Here is a 19,164-nt window from a genome sequence, read left to right as displayed (position 1 = left end):
TTGTTTAGTGGACCTCACATCTCATTTTTTGCTTGCAGGGGCCCCCAGGAGACCTTGGGTTCAAAGGCATTCAGGGACCACGTGGGCCGCCGGGTCTCATGGTGAGTGGTTTTCCAGTTTGTGGGTTTGGGAGGATTTTCTTCCTTCACCCCATTTCTGTGAGGCTCCAGGGGCTGGGAGGAGCACGGTGCTCAAGGCCCTGGCACCACCTCTGAGCCTCACAGCTGCAGTGCCCACACCTGCACAGGGCTTGGACACAGCCACGCTGCACAGAGCACTCCAGCTACACTGAAATCCATCGATTTATGGAATTTCTGAGGTTTAACAAGGCTCATGACAACCACACTGTGAGGACTTGTCTCTTAGGACTTGCAGTTGGAAATGGTTTTTCATTCCAGCTACAGCAAATGCCACCACCAAGTTGCTAAAAAACAGCAAAGATTCAGATCTTCCCTGAGTCTGCCCTAATCAAAATGACTGTCAGATCCCATGTGGTGGTTCACAAGTGTTTTCTTTCCTAGGGAAAAGAAGGAATTATTGGTCCTCTGGGCATTCAGGGTCCCATGGGAAGCCCTGTAAGTATCCGCACTTCTTTCCTGTCTGTATTTTTTAGAAGAGTTTAAATGCCTGAGATCCAAGATGTCTGAGGCCAGCACAAGTAACCCCCAAATCCTGCTGTAACCAAGAAAACAAAATGGGTTTTAAGATCAGCAGCTTCAGAAAAGTGCAGGCTTAGTCTCTGGCTGCATGGACAGTTGCTGGAAGGTTATTAGCTGAAAAGTGAGGAGCAGCAATACAGAAGTGCAAGGTTTTCAATAGACTGGAAGACCAGACTGTTACTGCAGATTTTTGAAAACCAGATTTTCTAAAGACCTTGGCCTGGGACGGGGGAAACACATTTAATTTTTTTTTTTTTTTTTAATGTATTAAACTGGGAACCACTTGATTTTTGGAAGTGTTAAAAATCCCTGCCTGCCCTAATCTGGGAGCAGCAGGGCAGCTTGTGCATGGTCAGTGACAGCCACCTCCTGTGCTTTGCAGGGGCCCAAGGGAGACAAAGGCAGCCGTGGGGAGATGGTAAGTGCTGGTCCCACCCCGGGTGCCCCTAAGAGTGACTTTGAACAATCAAGAGTCACTCTGGGCTCTGCTGTGACCACAGGGTGCATCAGGCTCCCACGAGGGCAAGACACTGCTTACAGCTGTGTACACACATCCACACCACTCTGCTGGTAAAATTTCCATTTCCTTAACCCAGCAACACTCCACCATGCTGTCCACAACTGTGTTATCTCCAGTACAGCACCCAGCCCTTGCCTTGGGAGCAGCACATGGGTGTACAGGGAGATTTTGGGTCAGTAGTGGGCATTTTCTGACAGCTTCTGCACTTTTTTTTTTTCCCCTGCAGGGTCTTCAAGGTCCAAGGGTAAGTATCTGACGTTCTTTTTTCTGACTGATATCTTGTATTTAAATAAAATAGTTGCTTTTAGCACGTGTAAATCTTCAGGGTGGGTAATTGCACACCTGGAATGAGTACCTGGCATTAGTGACAACTGAGGAGCTGAAAGGGCTGGGAACAAGGGATGCAGCAGGAATAGACCAGGTGTAGACAGATGTACCCAGAGCAGGGACAAAATGGGACAAAATCTTTTGGAAGTTCTGAGGGACAAGCTGCTGTGAGGTGTAAAAATCCAGCTGGGAACAGATTCCTGCTGGTAAAAACCATGAGAAATGGAAATAAAAACTGGAGCTATTTCACTAACTGATGCCACTCTGTCTTTAGGGTCCTCCAGGCCCACGAGGACACCCTGGCCCTCCGGTATGTATCTGTGGGAAGAGTTCATGAGTGAAACAAGCTGAAATGATTGCCCTGATATCTCCAGAGGGACTGTTCCCTCACTGGAAATTATGGCTTAGCCCCATTCCTCATATGCAAAAACCACGTGTGTGAATGGACCAGTGTTTCTTGTGCTTTAGTCCAAACCATCCCCAGGAGTTTTATAGAGCCAGCATTGTTGCCTCTCTCACTTCTCTGCACTGAGGGGCTCCACGGGAAGGGGGATTTCAAAGGCCATGGCTGAGTATCTGTGCACCAGTGACTGACCAGCTGTCTGGCTGATGCCCCTTTTTTCCTCTGATTTCCAGGGACCGCCAGGAGTTCCAGCCTCGTTTGTAAGTTGCCATTCTCTGTATGTTTGCTAATGATGATCACAAGTCCTGCAGAGCTGAGGTGCTGCTGGGTCCAGCAGGAGATGCTCTGTTAGCAGAGCAGTGCTTGAATGCAGCCTTAGATTGAGAAGTGTTTTCTTGCATCAGGGCATGCCCAACTTCTAACAATCTCAGTTTCCATCTTTTTCACACCACACCAGCAACAAGATGGCTTTGGGGCAGCTTTCCAGACACTGATCGACTCCAACACCGCGCTCAAGAGAGAGGTACGAGGGCGTTTTTTAAGTCCCTGGTCTTTGCTTGGGCTGGAGGCTGGGAATGGTCTCATCAGTGCTTTCTGTGTGTAGAAGGTTTATGCAAAGCCCTGATTTGTCACTGTTCTAATGGAATATCTGGAATTTATGCAGGCAAAAGTCACGTTCTGCTGTGTCACTGATTTGTGAAGCTTCAGACCTCCTGACTTTGTCACTGTGACTTTGCCAGCATTTCAGCAATGTCCTGTTTGGGACAATACAAGGCCTGTGGCTCATTGGTCCCAAGCCAGCAGAGTCCGTTTTTGACCACTGATTTTTCTCAAAATGATGTAGAAACCCTTGTGGTTACAGCCCTCAGTGCTCCCCAGGCACCCCTGACTTACCTTTTTTCCTCTCCAGGGTTACCAAAATCCAGACCTTCTCATGCTGGACCATGGAGGGGAGATCTTTAAGACTCTACACTACCTCAGCAACCTCATTCAGAGCATCAAAAGACCCCTGGGAACCAAGGAAAACCCTGCACGCATCTGCCGGGACCTCATGAACTGTGAACAGAAGATGACCGATGGTAGGAAGCCCCACATGTGCAAAAGCTGTTTCATGTGCTCTCCTTCCCTGGGACCAGTCACCAAGAAACCAAAACTGTCCTTTTGTCACGCACAGAAAAGGTTAAATGTCCTTGTTAATCCCCAAATCCTCCCTTTCCTCAGGTACCTACTGGATTGACCCAAACCTTGGCTGCTCCTCAGACACCATACAGGTCATCTGTAACTTCACCAACGGCGGCCAGACGTGTCTCAGCCCTGTCACTGTCTCCAAGGTAGGCACAGCCCAGCCCCAGAGCAGCATTTCCCAAATATTTACACAGCATGTGTTGTGCCAGGACACTGGACAGTGACCACAAGGACACAGCACACAGGTTGGGGGAGCATTAGTGCAACTGTAACACTCAGAACTGCTCTCAGGAGTTAAAAAAACACACCTGAGGCTCAAGACAAAGCCCTGTGTTCCAGGGATGTTTAATGAACCCATAGTCTTAATGTGACCAGTAATTTCACAAACACGCTGCTCCCAAATCCTTTATTGACTTGGCTTGTGTTTGGGTCACTCTTGCATTTTGTTTTCTGCCGCCTGGAGAAGTGAGGTCAGCCTAAACACACAAGTTTCCAATCAAGTGATTGCTATGGGATTTTTGTTAAGGAAGTACCTGTACTAAAAATACAAATAGCAATATCTGGGCTCGTTTGCAGATGAACTGGAACCTGCTTTGCAAGTGTATTGAGTTTGAAGTTTACATTCTTTTCCTCCTACTTATGGACCTTCTAGTTTGTTCTACAAAGCAAAGGACCTGCTGTGTCCCCATGAAACTTTCCAAAAGGACTTGGCGTCTGGTCCTCATGCCCATGTTCACATCAGATCCAGCTCTGCACACTGGTGCAGAATGAAGCAGAAGACAGGGACCCCCTTTGCTATCCCACCCTGCACTAACCCTGCTCCCTCAGCCCCTCTGCAGGGCGTCCCTGTGACCTCTCTGTCACCTTACAGCTGGATTTTGACATCGGGAGAGTCCAGATGAACTTCCTGCGACTGCTGAGCTCGGAGGTGGTGCAGCACATCACCATCCACTGCCTGAACACCTCTGTGTGGCGGGAGGGCTCCTCTGAGAGCCCCTCGGAAAAAGCCGTGCGCTTCAGGGCCTGGAACGGGCAGGTGTTCGAGGCCAGCGGGCAGCTCAGGCCAGAAGTGGCAGCTGATGATTGCAAGGTATGTCACTGTGAAAGAGGGAGGGAGAAGTGGAGAGAAATTCCAGAGCCCATTCTGAGGCTCAAGTAACACCTGTACTGTTCATCCTACGAGGGAGAAGGGTCAGGTTTACCAGTTCTCCACTAATTTTCCAGTCCAGGATGCTACAGCAGCTCCTGTGAAGCAGATGGCCTTCAAACAGAAAGCAAAAGATGAAATTCTGAAGTTACTTGTCATGGATAGCAGCAGTTAAATGACAGAAGGGGGGATGGCTCCCCATGGGTGGTGACCCTGGCTCTTGTCTGATGCCACACAGACTGAGGGGACACAGGGCTGCACTCAGGCTCACAGCATTAGGAGTTTGTCTTGGTGGTACCACTCAAGCTCAGTTTTCATCAGCCAGATAAAGTGTTCCCCAAAATGTTCTCTAAACCCACCCCAGCCCTGCTCAGCCCAAGGGACAGGCCCTTGTCTCAGAGAGAGATTTCAGACTTACACCTCATGGAACACATTCCTTTCCAGCAGGATTGACCCCCTGGCTCACCAGCTTTCTCTCTGTCCCCCTCCCCACGCAGATCAAGGACGGGCGCTGGCACCGGACCCTCTTTTCCTTCCGGACACAGGACCCTCAGCAGCTGCCCATTGTCAGCATCCACAACCTGCCCCCCTCCCAGCCAGGACAGCAATATCACCTCGAGGTCGGCCCCGTCTGCTTCCTTTGAGCCAAGCTATGGGTCCCGGGCTCTGAGGCTCCAACCCCACCACAGCCTGTCCCTACAGGGGCTCTCCCCCCTCTCTGCAGCAAGGACAGCTGGGCTGTATCTTTTGGGCCAACTCTTGCTCCAGCCTTTGGCTCAAGGTCTCCAAGAACCCATGATCTACTGAACTCAGCCAGTTGTTGAAAGGAGGAGGAAGAAGGAGGTGGGGGAAGCGGGCATCAGTCAGGACGTGAGCAGTGAAAAGGGATCAGGGGACTGGATGTTGTGGTTCCACACATAAAGCTTTTTCCATGACCAAAGAAAACATTGAGAGAAACCTCAAGCGACTTGCAGCGTGTGGGTTTTTTTTGTTCTTTCCCCCCCCCATCCACCCACCCAACCATTTTTGTCTGGTTCCTGAGTTACCAAATGTCCTTTCCATTGAAAAAAAAAATTATTAAAAAAAAAAATAGAGCTTCCCTCTCAGAGCTTGTCACCTTCTGGACAGCCACGTGCTGCATCAGGTCTCCCAGGCGGAGCCGCAAGTTGAATCTGGCTGCTCTGTGTACAGGAAGCATTTTGATGTGCAATATTAGAAGAAACAAAATATATATATTATATTATTTAAAGCAAAAAGAAAAAGGAAAAAAAAAGAAAAAAAAGCCAAGTTCCTCCTTCCATGAGTTTAATCAACACTCCCTCTCAACGTGTGGTGTTGGAGTAGAGGAGAGTCACGAAGCCAAGAAGGGGGAATGGAAAGAGGAGAGGGGAAGAGATTGGTGCTAAACTAGAGAGAGGGAATGGGCTCATCTGATTTGTTTCTACCTCTCACTGTGAAATCTCTGGTGCTCTTAAAAAAGTGTGTTATTTTATATATATGACTTTATTTAAGGTTGTGAAGGTGCTACAATGTCTTGCCACAGACCCCAAAAAAAAAAAAGCCCCATAGAATCATCTCTCTGTTAAGAGAGGAGATTGTGTTCTACAGTTAAATCAGAGAAACAGCCACCTTAAAAGGGATCCTTCAGTGGCCATGGGTGCCAATAACACAACTCACACCACAGCCAACACCATTTACGGGATAATTTACAAGCAAATTTGCTTTTTTGTTGTTTTTTCCTTCATCAGCACTTCACTGCTTTGGGAGTGAGTGAGGGACACAGCTCATCTAGAAGTGTTGAGCCTCAGAGAGCTCCTCTGGAGCTGTTGAGTTGGGCTGTACTGAGCTGCCCACACGACTCCCTGGACCAAGCTCACGTTTAAACCCAGCTCTGCAGCTCTTCCCTCGGCCCCTCTGTCAAGACTCATGTGATGGTACCTTGTTTCAGAACCCAGCCTAGCTTGGAAGGGTTTTGTTCTGTTAAGTTTTGTAGAAATTTAGTCTCTATATGTAAATTTGGAGGATTTTTTTTTAAAGAGGATAATTATGGTAATCTTTAATTCTATATAAGGAATAATATTGATGTAATCAGAGCTGTACTGTATCAGAAACTCTTCAGTGCCTGTTTGGAGTTTTCATGTTTCATACGGACTATGGATTTTATTTTTTTGAGGGGAAAAAAATTATCTGTGAGTCTCTCTTTGTGTATTTTTTTTTGTCACTACTGCCTGCTGGTTGGTTCCCAATCACCATCAGAAAAGGTTAACAGGATCTGTCCCTAATACCTCACCCTCCACGCAGCCCCTGCCAGAAATACCTCATCCCCAGGCCAAAATCACCACCACCCATCACTCGCTGCCTCCCTGCAACCCCCCATACTCCAGATCCCTCCATTTCTCATCCCGTGCCATTGGTTTTGTGTTTTCTCAAGGCTGCAGTTACCATTTGTTCTCCTTAAAGCTTTTTATTTTCCTCCTTTTCTTTTCCATTTTTTTTTTTTTTTAACTTTAAATAAATATTTAAAACTGAGGCAATGGAACAGGACTGGAATGGTTTGGTTTTTTGGGGTTTTTTTTCCCTTCATAAGAAACCAGGTGGGCAGGAGGTGCAGAAATACCCCATTTCCCTGGGGTTCCCCCAAGTGATCTGAGGAGATAAACCCACACCCCAAACCTTGCTGTGATGCCAAATGCACAACAAGATCAGGATCCCCTTGGCTCCCAACTGCTGTGCCTCATCCCCGTCCCCATCCTGCCACAGTGCTGGGGAGCAAGAGGGGGAGGGGGAAAGAAAGGGGAAAGGAAAGAAAATAAAGAGGGAAGGAAAAAAAGGGAAAGAAAAAAAAAAGGAAAGAAAAAAAATGGAAAGGAAAAAAAATGGAAAGGAAAAAATGGAAAGGAAAAAATGGAAAGGAAAAAAGGTGGAAAGGAAAAAATATGGAAAGGAAAAAATATGGAAAGGAAAAAATGAAAGAAAAAAAATGAAAGGGAAAAGAAAGGGAAAAGAAGGGGAAGGGGAAGGGGAAGGGGAAGGGGAAGGCAAAAGGAAAGGAAAGGAAAGGAAAGGAAAGGAAAGGAAAGGAAAGGAAAGGAAAGGAAAGGAAAGGAAAGGAAAGGAAAGGAAAGGAAAGGAAAGGAAAGGAAAGGAAAGGAAAGGAAAGGAAAGGAAAGGAAAGGAAAGGAAAGGAAAGGAAAGGAAAGGAGATGTAGGGTGAAATTGGGGTGGGGGGAAAGGAGGAGGGTGGGAACACTAAGGGAGAGAAAAGGGGAAAGTTGAGGGCAACAGCAGGGGGCAAAAAAACAGGATGCCAAAGGGAAAGAAGGAAGCAAAGGGAGGGAAATTCTGGTTTTTTTGGGACAAAAAGCAGAGGCGCTGCCTCGGGCGGTGCCGGTTGCGACAGGGCCCGAGCCAGGTTTGCCCAGCCCTGCTCGGCCCCTTCCCGGCACCGCTGGGCGCTGAGCAGCTGCTGGGGCAGGCTGGAAGCAAACATGTCTAATTAATTAATCACCACACTTGATTACGATGCCAACATCAGGGGAGCTGTGCGGCGCTGTTGAATAGGGAGATGCATTTAAAGAAGTTGTCATTTTTAATTTTAAAATTAAAAAAGGTTTTTAAAAGGTCTCAGTTCCCTGCCTCACAGCCAAGTCCCCCAGCCCATGGAATCACCCATGGCATCTGCCCTGCAGCCCCGTGTCCCAGGGGAAAACCAGGGGAGGGTGGACCAAAGCCCTTAGAGCTGCCAGCCAGCCATGTCCCTGAGGGTTTCTGTGCCCTGTGAAAGCCATGTCCCGCTGCCCTCAGTGTCCCCAAGGTCTCCAAACACACCTGAAACCGCCGAGCACTTCGCCAGGCACCCACAAAATTAATTGCATTTCTGAGAACAAAAGCCTGCATTGGGGAAGCGTTAGGTTGGGGTAAGGGGAGGGGGGTGTTTCTTCCCCCTGTGCTGGAGAAATCCAAGATTTTGCAAGCTGAATTTCCCCCACCTGCTATTGCTTCATGCCTGAGCAAACAGCCCAGCAGCAGAACAGGGACGTTGGTGCTGGGGATGTCCAGCAGTGCTGGCAGCCCTATATAAGGGACAGAGCTGAGCAAAGCCTGGCAGAGCAGGAGCATCCTCCTAGACAGCCAGGAGATGTTGGCCACCCTCACCCTCTTCCTGGGGCTGCCCCTGGCCCTGGCCACCGAGTCCCCAAGCTGTGCCCCGCTTGTCCCGATCACCTTCGACAACACCACCATCCCTCAGGTAAGCCCTGCCCTCAGCCAAGGCACCCTTCCTCTCCTTTCCTATCAGCACCCCTGGGCCCCGTGGACACGGGAGGGGTCATGGCAGGAGCATTGGCAGCTCAGTGGTTATCTCACTGCCTGCCCATGGTTGTTCTCCTAAAAAAACCCAGACTGCTGCACAGGGAAGGGGTGAAGCCTTGCAGCTCTGCACCCATAATCTCACAAGCAGGCACTTTTGGGGAATCCTGCTTCCATCTCCTTGCCAGCCAGGCTGGGCAGCACCACCCCAATGCCTCAGCACTCTGTTTTAAGTCCTTCAAGTGATGGTGGCACAGGTCACGAGTCTCCATCCGCAAACCCTTCACTGCATAAACAATATTTATTCCCTCGGGAGCTTTTAATGGGAGGAAAGCAATGACAGCCTGGCCTGGAGCAGGAGAAACACCATTGCAGAAAGAACTTGTCATCCTGGGAGCTGGAGCACTGCCTTTACAGAAAGGGAACAAAACCCACAGACGCTCACCCAGCCTGGATCCTGCCCAGGGCATCACCTACAGCTGCTCCTGCCCGTGGCACGTCGGACGCAGAGTTTGCCTCACTCAGGGGGTGCCTGCAGGTGAACCTGGCACAGCCCCACCAACCTTCCCCACTCTGCTCCCTCTGCAGATCCTGGGACAGTGGTTCTACATCACCGGGGCCTCCAGGTATCCCCCTCACCTGGCAGAGCTGAGGGCAGTGACATTTGCAGCTTTTTCCTTCTCTCCAGGCAGCCACGAGGATGAGCTCAACTGCACCGAAATCATAAGAATGTAAGGACAGGGATTCGTGCCCTGATCTGGCTCCCCCATCCCCAGGGGCATTTCTACCCTCTGGTGTCACCCTCTGGGCTGAGACACCTCACAAATTCGGGGTTGGAGAGCAGCTATGCCACATTTATTTAAGCTCTGCAGTCCTGCTCATGTTCCAAATCCCTCAGGGTTGGTTGGGGCAAGCTTGGGGGTGTTTGCTCCCTCTGGCCTCTCTGCCCCACAGGAATGAGACGTGTGTGGTGAAGAACTCCACGATCCAGGTCTTCCAGCAGAACTCCACCATGGCACATGGTAAAGCACCACTGGGATGGGGGGACTCAGCCAGCCCTTGAACCCTCCTGCTTCTGCCCCCAGTATGTGGCACCCTGAGCCTTTTACACCTAAAATCATGTCTGGAGGTGGGGGGAAAAAATTTCTTCCGCCACACAGCACGTCTGTGGCAGCACTGTGGGACCAGAGTGGTCCCCACTGGGATGAGTCGCAAGGATGAAAGGTGATGAGCCTCAGCATGGGGTGGATCCTCATGGGGAAATCTCTCTCTCTCCATACCTTCCAGTTGATAACGGGGTGGTTTCCATGGCCAGACTGATCCAAAGCGACAAAGACCTGCTGATCCTGAACCACATCAACATTGATTTCCCAAGTCTGAGTCTCTCAGGTGAGCAGATACTTCTCCAGGGACAAATCAAGGGGCATGGACATCTCCAGACCTCACAAGCAGGGCAAAAAGTCCCTTTTCCCCTGACACAGAGAGGGGAAAGATGGGGACAGGCAGTGAGCTCCCCATCTGCACTACAGGGATCACCCAGGAGCAAAGCAACTCTCAAACTCCATTTCTTTCCCTCCCTCCTCCATTTCTCTGACAGCACGGACACCCAATGTGAGCAAGGAGCACATGGAGGAGTTCAAAGCCCACCTGCAGTGCCTGGGCTTCACTGAGGAGGAGGTGTTCTACACTTCCATAGAGGTACAAACCCCTCCCCAGGGTGGATGAGCCCCAGGCCAGGCTCTGGTTCCAGCTGGGATGGGGGTCTGTGGGGAATGTAAATTTAGTCCCCCAGCACAGCTTCCCTGCTGTGCATCCCCACTCCCCCTCGAGCCTCCTACCCCAGCTCCTACCATTCCTGGTGGTTCTGGGGTGAGGGAGCTCCAAGGGCTGATCTCCTCTCTCCCCAGCATGCCTGTCCCCTGCCCGGGGGTGAAGACAATGCAGATCCTCAGCTGGGGTAACCCCCATGGACGGGTCAGCTGCTCCATCCTCATCCTCCTCCAGGCTCAGCACAGCCTCAGAACCTTTATCCATGTTTTGGTTTTTCCTTCTGGATTAACTGGGCCCAAAATAAACTCCTACATTTGAACCACTGGCTGCTCCATCTTCTCTGGGACACCCTCCTGCCTGCCCTTCCCATGGTGCTGCACCTCCAAACCCACCCAGAGACGTGAAACGCTCCAGATAAAACCCAACCAGGACCAAGTGTGGCAGCTCTGTGGTGGCAGGGGACCCTCCCAGGGTCAGGACACTGGGACATGAGCACCCACCCATCAGGGTGACACACAGACCTGCCAACCCCCTCGAGTCTCCCCCACCACAGCACTCTCAGCACCTGGACAACCCCACCCTCAATTTTCAAGCCAAATCCCACAAGGCTCCATCGATGCCACAGGCTTGTGCAGGGGTCGCTGCAGGGTGAGGTGACATGAGGGGACACTGCACCTTCCCCAGGTCTCTCTGAGGAGGGGAAAGGGGGGAGGATGGGGAAAACCATCTCCCAGAGCAAAGTGTTCAGGGGGGTTCTGCTGCCGGGGAGGAACAGGCACACACACTGCCAGGGGAACAAGACCTGCCTGGCTGACACACAGGGACAGCAGCAGGACAGGGGGGTCAGGGAGCTGCACAGGGGATGTGTCCAGCTGGACACGAGTGACATCTGAGGCCCATAAGCACCGCTTTTAAGGCCAGTTTTGGCAAGGACTGCAAAAGCACCTTCTCTTCAAAGCCCCCTTGGGCTTTGCCTGAGATTGGGGCGGGGGTTCTGCAGCCAAACCAGCACAGGGAGGGCTGCACATCTCAACAGCAGAGCAAGAGGTGACTACAGCAGCTGCTCACAGGAAGATTCAGAGCAGATTCAGGGCAGGTTGACGTTTTAAATGCAGTAACTGCATCACCAAGAGCCCACTCCTACCAGCACCGCCTCCAGCAGCCACATCCGAGGCCGGGGCGAGTGCCAAGAGCGCGGCTCTTCCCTGGGCATCGCCCCCAAAGGGCTCCGCTTGCGACACGGGCGCAGATCCGGCAGCCCCGGGCACATCCTGTCCGCTCCCAGCAGAGCTGCAGGAGCCAGCAGCGCCCGTCCGTCTGTCCGTCTGTCCGTGCAGGACTGGGCTCGGCCAGCCATGGGCTCGGCCGGGCTCCTGCTCGTCCTGGGGCTCGCAGCGCTGCTGCCCGCGGATGCCGCGCCCTGCGGAGCGCAGCGCCCCGACAGCTCCACGGCCGCCCAGGTAGGACCGGGGGCTGGGGCTGCCCCGGGCTGCAGCCGCCCTCGGGGTGCTCTGCTGAGCTCGCTGTCCCCCGGGAAAGGGCAAAACCTCGTCCCCACCTCGTCCCCACCTTGTCCCCCAGCGCATCTGCCGAGGTGCTGTCACTAAGCGCCTGCAGCGAACGGGAAAGGTTTGCTGTCCAGGACACCTGGAATTTTCTCAGGTTCCAACAGTGCCCTTCAAACAAGGAGGGTGGGCTGGGTATTTTCTGGTGTAAATCCCCCGCGACAGAGCCGGGCTGCCCTGACCCTGCCGCACCACAGCCGGCGCCAGCACCCTTCCCAAACCCCACACTCAGCTATTATTTCCCCCCGCCTCCAGTCCATTTTCAAATATTTCACCTTGTCGCTGCCAATGCTGAGACAGAGTGAAAATTTCACGGGGTAGAAATCCATTTGGATTTAGGTGAAATGTGCCGCTTTGAGCTTGCTAGCATAAATAAAATATGCTGTTTAGTCCGGTAACTGCAAAACTAATAGAACTGCCCCAGCTGAAGAGAGAATGCGAATTTCCAAGCTAAAGAGGTAAAAAAAGATTCCTCGGATCTTGAAACGGGGCAGAGAGACGCAGGAGTTCTTTCTGTACTTTTAGACAAAAACTGAGTACAAGTGTAACTAGCTGTAGGTGTAATTCGAAATCAGCAGAATGAATATGAACTAACCTATTGTGAAATTGTATGTATATGTAAATTAGTTAAGGGTAATAAGAAAGGCTCGGGAGTCCTTAGGGGCACGCACGTCCTTTGGGGCGAATGAGTCCCCACATGCGGCCAGCGCTGTAATAAACATCCCGTCCCTACAAATCTTCATAGGAATGGTGGGGTTGTGATTTTTCATCCGTGTTTCAATGCAAGAGCCCTAGCAGAAGATCAGAGAACTAGCAGCACTACCAATTTTGGCACGGGGAGGGTGGAAGTCTCAGGGTCCCTCGTGCAAACCCAGCAGTGTCACACCTGTCCCTCCCTCGCTCCCCCAGCTGCTGGGGACGTGGCTGTACGTGGCAGGGGCTGCCCAGTTCCCCCAGCACCAGGTGGAGATGCTGCTCATCGACCACGCCTTCCTGCGCCTGGAGCCCGGTGCCGGCGGGCAGGAGCTGCTCGTCAGCCACTACGTGGCCGTGTGAGTGCAGCCCCCGTGCCCTCCACCCATCCCCTCCCTGCTGCAGCCCTAAAACCTTTCAGCACAAGATCTGAGCACGGTTCCAGATTGCTTTCTCCAAAAGGAGTTCGTTTTCTCCTGCCTGCTCAGGGCAACCTCTCCCCCATCCCCTTTATCTACTCATTTATTTACTCATTTATTTCAACAGACCGTTTTGCAGGGCAGAGGTCTAGCAGGCATCAAGCCATGCAGGCAAGGAGAAGACTTCTGCAGGGGAGGAGAACTTTCCAGAAGTCCCTGTGCCTGTTTCCCCCACGGGGCAGAACTTCAGGGGGTGTTTTTCTGTTCATAAAAACACACTTTGAGGTTTCAGTTATTTCAGGGGGAAAACTGAAACTGTCTGACCACCAAGGGCTGGGGGAGCAATGGCAAGGCTGAGGCCACGAGCTGCCACCACGGGAGGTCAGGCAAAGGCACCAGAGAAATGCCTTAATTTTAGCAGGGGAGAAGTTAACCCTGAGGAGGAGGTGGCAGGTGCCCAATGCAGGGCTGGGGCTTTGCTGGTCCTTCCAGACAACGGCATCACCCCCTTCCCCTCTCTCTCCAGGGGGAACCAATGTTTTACCAACAACCTCACCTACCTGGAGGTCGCTGCGGGTAACGCCACGCTGGTGAAGCACGGTGAGCAGCAGGGCTGGGGTTAACACCTACCAGGGACTGACACACACAAAGGGCCCTTGTCCCTGATTTACTTTATCCTCTGCATTTTATTCCAGTGTCTCTGCCTGTCTTTGAAGCCTGGTGGGCTCCAAACAGCTCCCCAATGCCAGGGGCACCCAGGTTATTCCTGCTCCTGGGGCACCCCAGGGATCCCAACCCTGCTGTCCATGCACATTAAACCCACAGAGTAATGCTGTGCCAGGAGCCAGCCTGCTCCTTCCCGGCAGCAGAACACCATCCTGTTTGTGAAGTTATTTCACAATCCCCTGGGGAAAGGTGTGGCAGGTTTCGGTGAATTAATGAAACCTCTTGTTCCGAGTTGTTTCCTCCTTGCTGAGTGGGATGAGCCAGTCTTGGGGTGGGAATTGCAGCCCCCTGGGACACAGTTTGCACTGACCCCTCATACCCTGAGTCCCAACACACCGCATCATTCCACATTCCAACAGCAACACAGGAGCTGGGGGACTTTGGCTCTTTCACACCCCAGCCCCATTTTCAAGAAATACAATTTATATAAACCAAGAGCCAAAAAAATTACCATATTTCAGGACATTTTTACTCACCTGAAATCACTATCCACACCTGGGCTGGAGTTTATTGCTGCTGCAGCACTGAAAATCTGAATTATCGTGTCTGTTCTCTCCAAGCCAAGACCCAGCAAACTGAGGGGATGCTGATGAACATGAGCTCTGAAAACCTTTTGCTCATCCAGTACCAAATGCAGAAGGAAAGGACGTATTTGGGGCAGTATCTCTACGGTATGAAACTCCATCCTAAAGTCATTTAAAGCTATCACAACACACCCACACACAAAGTTAGCAACTAAAACCATACAGCAACTTGGTTTCACCAGCACTCAATGACTTTCCTGAGACCAACTCTCAGGGGTCAGGGGATTTGCAAACTCCATTAAACCCCACAACTCCTGGCAGAGCAGGGAAAGCAAGTTAAAGACCAAACCCACTTACACCATAAATATTCAAAGAACAGGAAGCAAATACAAATACACAATTGATATCATTGTAAAATCTCAAAATTTTCAAGCCAACCATGATGTTTCAGTACTTACCTCCCAGGGCAGAGCACATGGCTTTGCAGTGCTAAAGCTGATGAGATTTAACCACAAACCCATAAAGCAGTAGTTTTGACTCTGATAAGACTCCTCATCATCCTGCCAGGCTGCAAAGCAGTTGCTTAAGAGATTTTGAAGACAGATATAGAAAACTGCCTCCATACTCTGCCTTGGTCCCTCCTGACACCCCAGGAGTAGCAAACCATCCTGCAACCCCTTTAAGCTTACAGGACCAGAGTTGTTTGGGAGAGGATTGAACAAATGATGCCCAGGGTTGGTTTTGTTCAGGTGTGCTCACTGTGGGGGTGAGAGACCCCCACACATCCACTGCAAGCACTGGTGGGGGAGGTAGGGAGGCAAGGACAGGGGCGTTGTGGGAATCCAGAGCTTCCCTCTGGCTGCCCTGGGACCCTGGCAGGGGTCAGGAACCCCCCTGGACAGAGCTCCCAGAGACACTGGCTGTGATCTCTGGCCATGGAAAAGAGTTTTCAATCTTACAGGATCAATTACAAGCTCTGAGTGTTTGATATGAGTAATAATTCAGTGTGGCATGGGTGCAAAAGTAAAATTTTAGGATTCTAGATGAGGGATCCAAAGGGGACAAGATGGAGGAAATTGGGTGTGCCTTGTCCTCCATGTCTCACTGTGGTGTTGGCATTTTTCTGTTGGTTCAGGCTGGGGACACACTGTCCAACATAGGTGACAGATATTGGCACGTTATTGTAAATCCAGCCCAGGGAGTTTCTGGTATTTAATGTTTGTCACATCCCACTGAGGGCAGAGCCCCACACGCTGCCCTGCAGGACAGAGCTGGGGAGGGCAGCAGAACATGTGAGAGATAAACAGAATAAACAACCTGGAAACCAGCACAGACCAATTATGGCTTCTGCTTTGGCAGCGGGGCTGACAGACAGACTTTCTACAATCTCAGAATCATCAATACCTCAGATTCCAACAGGGCGTGGCACAAGGGGCTGTGCTGGGGCCACCAGTCCATATTTAACACCTGACAAATCCTTCTCCTTCTGCAGCCCGGAGCCTGAGCCTGAGCACGGCTGACAAGGAGGAGTTTGAGCAGCACGTGGAGTGCCTGGGGCTGAGGGCAGAGCAGATCGTGTACCCGCCGTGGAGAACGGTACCGAGCACCCCGAGCACCCCGGGCCACCACAGCCCCCTCCAGGCAGGGCTGCAGACCCGGGCTGCACCTCCAGCTGCCAAACTGGGCTCTTGGAGACACCTTTTCCATGTGTTGGAAATTACTTATAGGATTAAATAATCACAGACTTGCTTCAGCCGAGGTTTAAAATAGCACCCCCAAAGCCTGCACCTGAGCATCTCCACTGGGAACCCCCAAAACTGCCTGCCTACCCCTGCCAGGGGGGCAATAGGCAAGGGATTTTTGCCCTGAAGTTACTGATTTTGCCTTGAAACCCCAGGTTTTGCCCCCTAGGAATGACCAGCTGCCCCCAGGAGCTGCAGAAAGGGCAAGAGGCACCAGGGAATTTTTCCTTCGGGTTTTCCACCAAAACATTAACCAGGTCCAGTTCTCACCTCTGCCACCCAATTTAAGACATTTTATCCTGTAAATGAGCCAGGCCCTGAGTCAGCTTGACAGGGGCTTCTGTTTGCAAAGTGAAGGTGAAAAACATCTTACCTTTGCTGCTCTGTCCTGGCCATCTGCTCATCCATGTCAGCAGGCTCTGAGTTTTCAGAGATGCCCAAAATCCCACTCCAAGCCACCAGGCTGGATCCAACATTGTCCCCAGCACTTCTCCAGCCTCAAGTGGTGGCTTTGAAAACCACCCCACAGGTTCAGGGGAATGGAGGACGGGGACAGAGTGAAACCCTGGGAATGGGGCTGCACCTGGGGCAGGTCTCCTCTCCCATTTAGCAAACGAGCAGCACCTGGGAGGCAGAGCCCAGCTCCTCCACATTAACTGCATGCAGCTGTGGACTGGGGGGGTTGCAGTCTCTGGATCACATTTAAATTTGGGCAGAATGAGGGGAATTAGGACTGTCTGTGCTTACAAACTGTGGTGCAATTAGGATTGGCAGCTACTGCCCAAAGCAAGCCACTGCACTTGAGGAGTAAAAAACCAACTAAACAAACACAGAAAACATTTTGGGGCCTTTTATCATCAGGCTGAAGGAGGTGGATGTGAGCAGAGCACAGGAGCAGACTCACAAAGCCCCATGTCAGCTGCAGGCTTTAACAGAACTTAACCTACATAGAGTGCCTGAGCAGCACAAGCTTTTTACTTATTTCCCCCAAAGTCTTGAATTTCCCCCTTTTCTTCAGAGCACACATACTCCAACTTTGCCCCAGAAACTTGGTTTCCTCTTTCCAGCACAGACATGGAAAATGGCACCAGCAGGAGCTGAGCACCTGGGCAAGCATTTTTCTGTGCCTGGGCCAGCACAGGGAAGCCTTCTTAGACGTAATCAACTAAAAGAAGAAAGGAAAATATCTCTTTCTTGAGTATATTCTCTGTTGCTGGCACCTTGGCAGATTCACTTACCCTGGTTTTGTTGTTTTGACAGGAGGTGTGTCAAGTGAAAGAAGCCGAAGGCAGCGACAGCCCCCACGCAGAGCCTGCGGCTGCAGCCACAGCAGCACCAGCCCCAGGGACTCCCTGGCCTGGCAGTGCAGGGAACTGACCCCACACAGGGCAATAAACGTTTCCTTCAAATTGCATACAATTTGGTGCCAATTTTGAGAGCAGAGGGTTCTGAAGGGTGCAGAAGTGGGGTTTGCAAAAGGAGAACGAACGCCCAATTCACCTCGTGTGTCATCCAGCTAGGAGCTGGGAGAGTCAGCCTGGAGCAGTGAGCTTGGAAAAGTGCTCTGCCAAAAAGCAGTGCTGCAATGCAGCAGTGAGAGAGAGCAGCCGGGAGAGGGCAATCATAAACTATTTTAAATAAGCAAAACAAGCATTTGAGGAGTAACTGGAATATAGAGAAGGTTGGAAACTTAGCTGTAACTGTACAGCCTGAGGAAAAGGGGGCTTAGCTAAAAGGGACCACCCAGTTCTCCTGACAGCAGCTTGACTGCCAGGTAGCCCAGGTGGGACAGATGTTCCTGCCCAAAGCCTCTGGACCAGGCAAGTGCTCCCTGATAATTCCATCCACAGCTTGGTTTGCACACCGTGTCTGACACTGACGAATTATCCTCCTGCCAGAGAGGGAAGGGCTGCTAACCCAACCCAGTCTGGATTTTTAGTTTTCAGAGAAAAAGTCACCATTTCTCAGCAAGCTCAACACCCTGGAGATGGGAAGTGCCATGATGACATTTCTCTCCATGCCTCCAGTAAGCCCCTGCACTCACCAGGCACCTCACACACCCCTTATCCCAGCCCCAAGGGGGGTCAGCACCACCCCTGCCATTGTAAAAGTGGGCAAGTGTGACAAGAGACTGCTGCTGCTGCCTGTCTGGAGAGTAACTCAGGCTCAGCTCTAACTTCATAATTAAGCACTGAAAATATCTCTCTTCCTTAAAAAGGAAGAAAATGAGAATAGCCAGAGGGAAAGCAGGAGCGAGCTCTGTCAGTCCCTCTGGAGCTCCAGGGTGCTCTGTTTCTGTTCTGCCCCAGACAAAATTTCAGTGCCTTTGGAGTGACTGCTCTAGCAAAAATGAATTTTACAAGATGACAGAATCATTAAGGTTGGAGAAGACTTCCAAGGTGACCAATCCCCACCTTGTCAACCAGACCAGAGCACTGAGCACCAATCCAGTCAACTCCTTGGACACCTTCAGGGATGGGGATTCCATCACCTTCCAGGGCAGCCGCTTCCTATACCTGACAAATCCTTCAGTGAAGAAATTCCTCCTGATGTCCAATCTGAGCCTCCCCTGGCACAGCTTGAGGCCATTCCCTCTCCTGCTGTCCCTTGTTCCCCAGAGCAGAGCCCGACCCCCACCTGCACCCTCCTGTCTCAGGGAAATGCAGAGTGAGGTCTCCTCCGAGATTATTTTTTCCAGCAGGATAAAAATTAAGTTCAACCTGATCTCTCCAGGTCTCGAGGCACAGATGCCCAGCCAGCTCTTGCTCATCCACCTCTTTATCAGCCTGTGATGTGAAACACAACTCCCCAACCTCTCTGAGGGGATGCTGGCAGCAGCCTCCAGTGCTGCGGGTCAAGGATCCAGCTCAGCTGACACCACTGGAGAGCTGTGGCTCAGATTACAAAAACCCAGACTTTATGAGTAGATTTATAGCTGAATAAAAGCCTTGGATTACAGTAGGAGACGTAAGGAACAAATAAAGCCAGCCAGGCCCCCACAGCAAGTTTTGTTAACCAAATCAGAGGCCACTTGCACCACCAGCTATGGCTCCTGAATGACCTTCAAGGGTAGCTCCAGGCTGGGTTGTTATTAATGAAAAAAACTTGTACAAAAAGCCTTTATTTTGAAAATGGTATAAGCCAGGTTCTTTCAAGGGGATAACTGGACTGCAGAG

At 51.2% G+C, this 19,164-nt stretch overlaps 3 protein-coding genes across 8 annotated transcripts in view; all 3 read left to right on the top strand.

The window, feature by feature from the left end:
• The window catches only part of COL27A1 (collagen type XXVII alpha 1 chain), a 141,602-nt gene extending 136,394 nt beyond the window's left edge, over positions 1 to 5,208 (top strand). For 4 of the 6 annotated variants that reach the window (XM_077787809.1, XM_077787810.1, XM_077787811.1 and 1 more), the window contains 11 exons: positions 39 to 101; positions 522 to 575; positions 1,042 to 1,077; positions 1,406 to 1,423; positions 1,781 to 1,816; positions 2,143 to 2,169; positions 2,367 to 2,432; positions 2,820 to 2,988; positions 3,131 to 3,240; positions 3,966 to 4,184; positions 4,739 to 5,208. In XM_077787809.1, the coding sequence (XP_077643935.1) occupies positions 39 to 101; positions 522 to 575; positions 1,042 to 1,077; positions 1,406 to 1,423; positions 1,781 to 1,816; positions 2,143 to 2,169; positions 2,367 to 2,432; positions 2,820 to 2,988; positions 3,131 to 3,240; positions 3,966 to 4,184; positions 4,739 to 4,885 (945 nt within the window). In that variant the 3' untranslated portion in view covers positions 4,886 to 5,208. Of the gene's footprint in view, positions 1 to 38; positions 102 to 521; positions 576 to 1,041; positions 1,230 to 1,405; positions 1,424 to 1,780; positions 1,817 to 2,142; positions 2,170 to 2,366; positions 2,524 to 2,819; positions 2,989 to 3,130; positions 3,241 to 3,965; positions 4,185 to 4,738 lie in introns of those variants that run through there. The other 2 variants (XM_077787813.1, XM_077787812.1) reach the window with 2 other exon arrangements.
• Positions 5,209 to 8,291: 3,083 nt separating this feature from the next.
• LOC110482283 (alpha-1-acid glycoprotein 2) lies at positions 8,292 to 10,638 on the top strand. Its single transcript, XM_021551432.3, has 6 exons — positions 8,292 to 8,490; positions 9,138 to 9,280; positions 9,504 to 9,571; positions 9,837 to 9,938; positions 10,147 to 10,247; positions 10,457 to 10,638. Exons 1-6 carry the CDS (start codon positions 8,380 to 8,382, stop codon positions 10,508 to 10,510), a joined length of 579 nt encoding a protein of 192 aa, XP_021407107.2. The 5' UTR covers positions 8,292 to 8,379; the 3' UTR covers positions 10,511 to 10,638.
• Positions 10,639 to 11,537: 899 nt separating this feature from the next.
• On the top strand, positions 11,538 to 17,407 carry LOC110482241 (alpha-1-acid glycoprotein-like). Its single transcript, XM_021551365.3, has 6 exons — positions 11,538 to 11,779; positions 12,794 to 12,936; positions 13,523 to 13,596; positions 14,283 to 14,393; positions 15,739 to 15,842; positions 17,249 to 17,407. The coding sequence occupies exons 1-6, from the start codon at positions 11,675 to 11,677 to the stop codon at positions 17,363 to 17,365; spliced, it is 654 nt and encodes a 217-aa protein (XP_021407040.2). The 5' UTR covers positions 11,538 to 11,674; the 3' UTR covers positions 17,366 to 17,407.
• The last annotated feature ends 1,757 nt before the right edge of the window (positions 17,408 to 19,164 follow it).

Source organism: Lonchura striata, chromosome 22 (genome assembly GCF_046129695.1).
Source record: "Lonchura striata isolate bLonStr1 chromosome 22, bLonStr1.mat, whole genome shotgun sequence".
NCBI lineage: Eukaryota > Metazoa > Chordata > Aves > Passeriformes > Estrildidae > Lonchura > Lonchura striata.
This window is presented reverse-complemented; position numbering and strand designations above follow the sequence as displayed.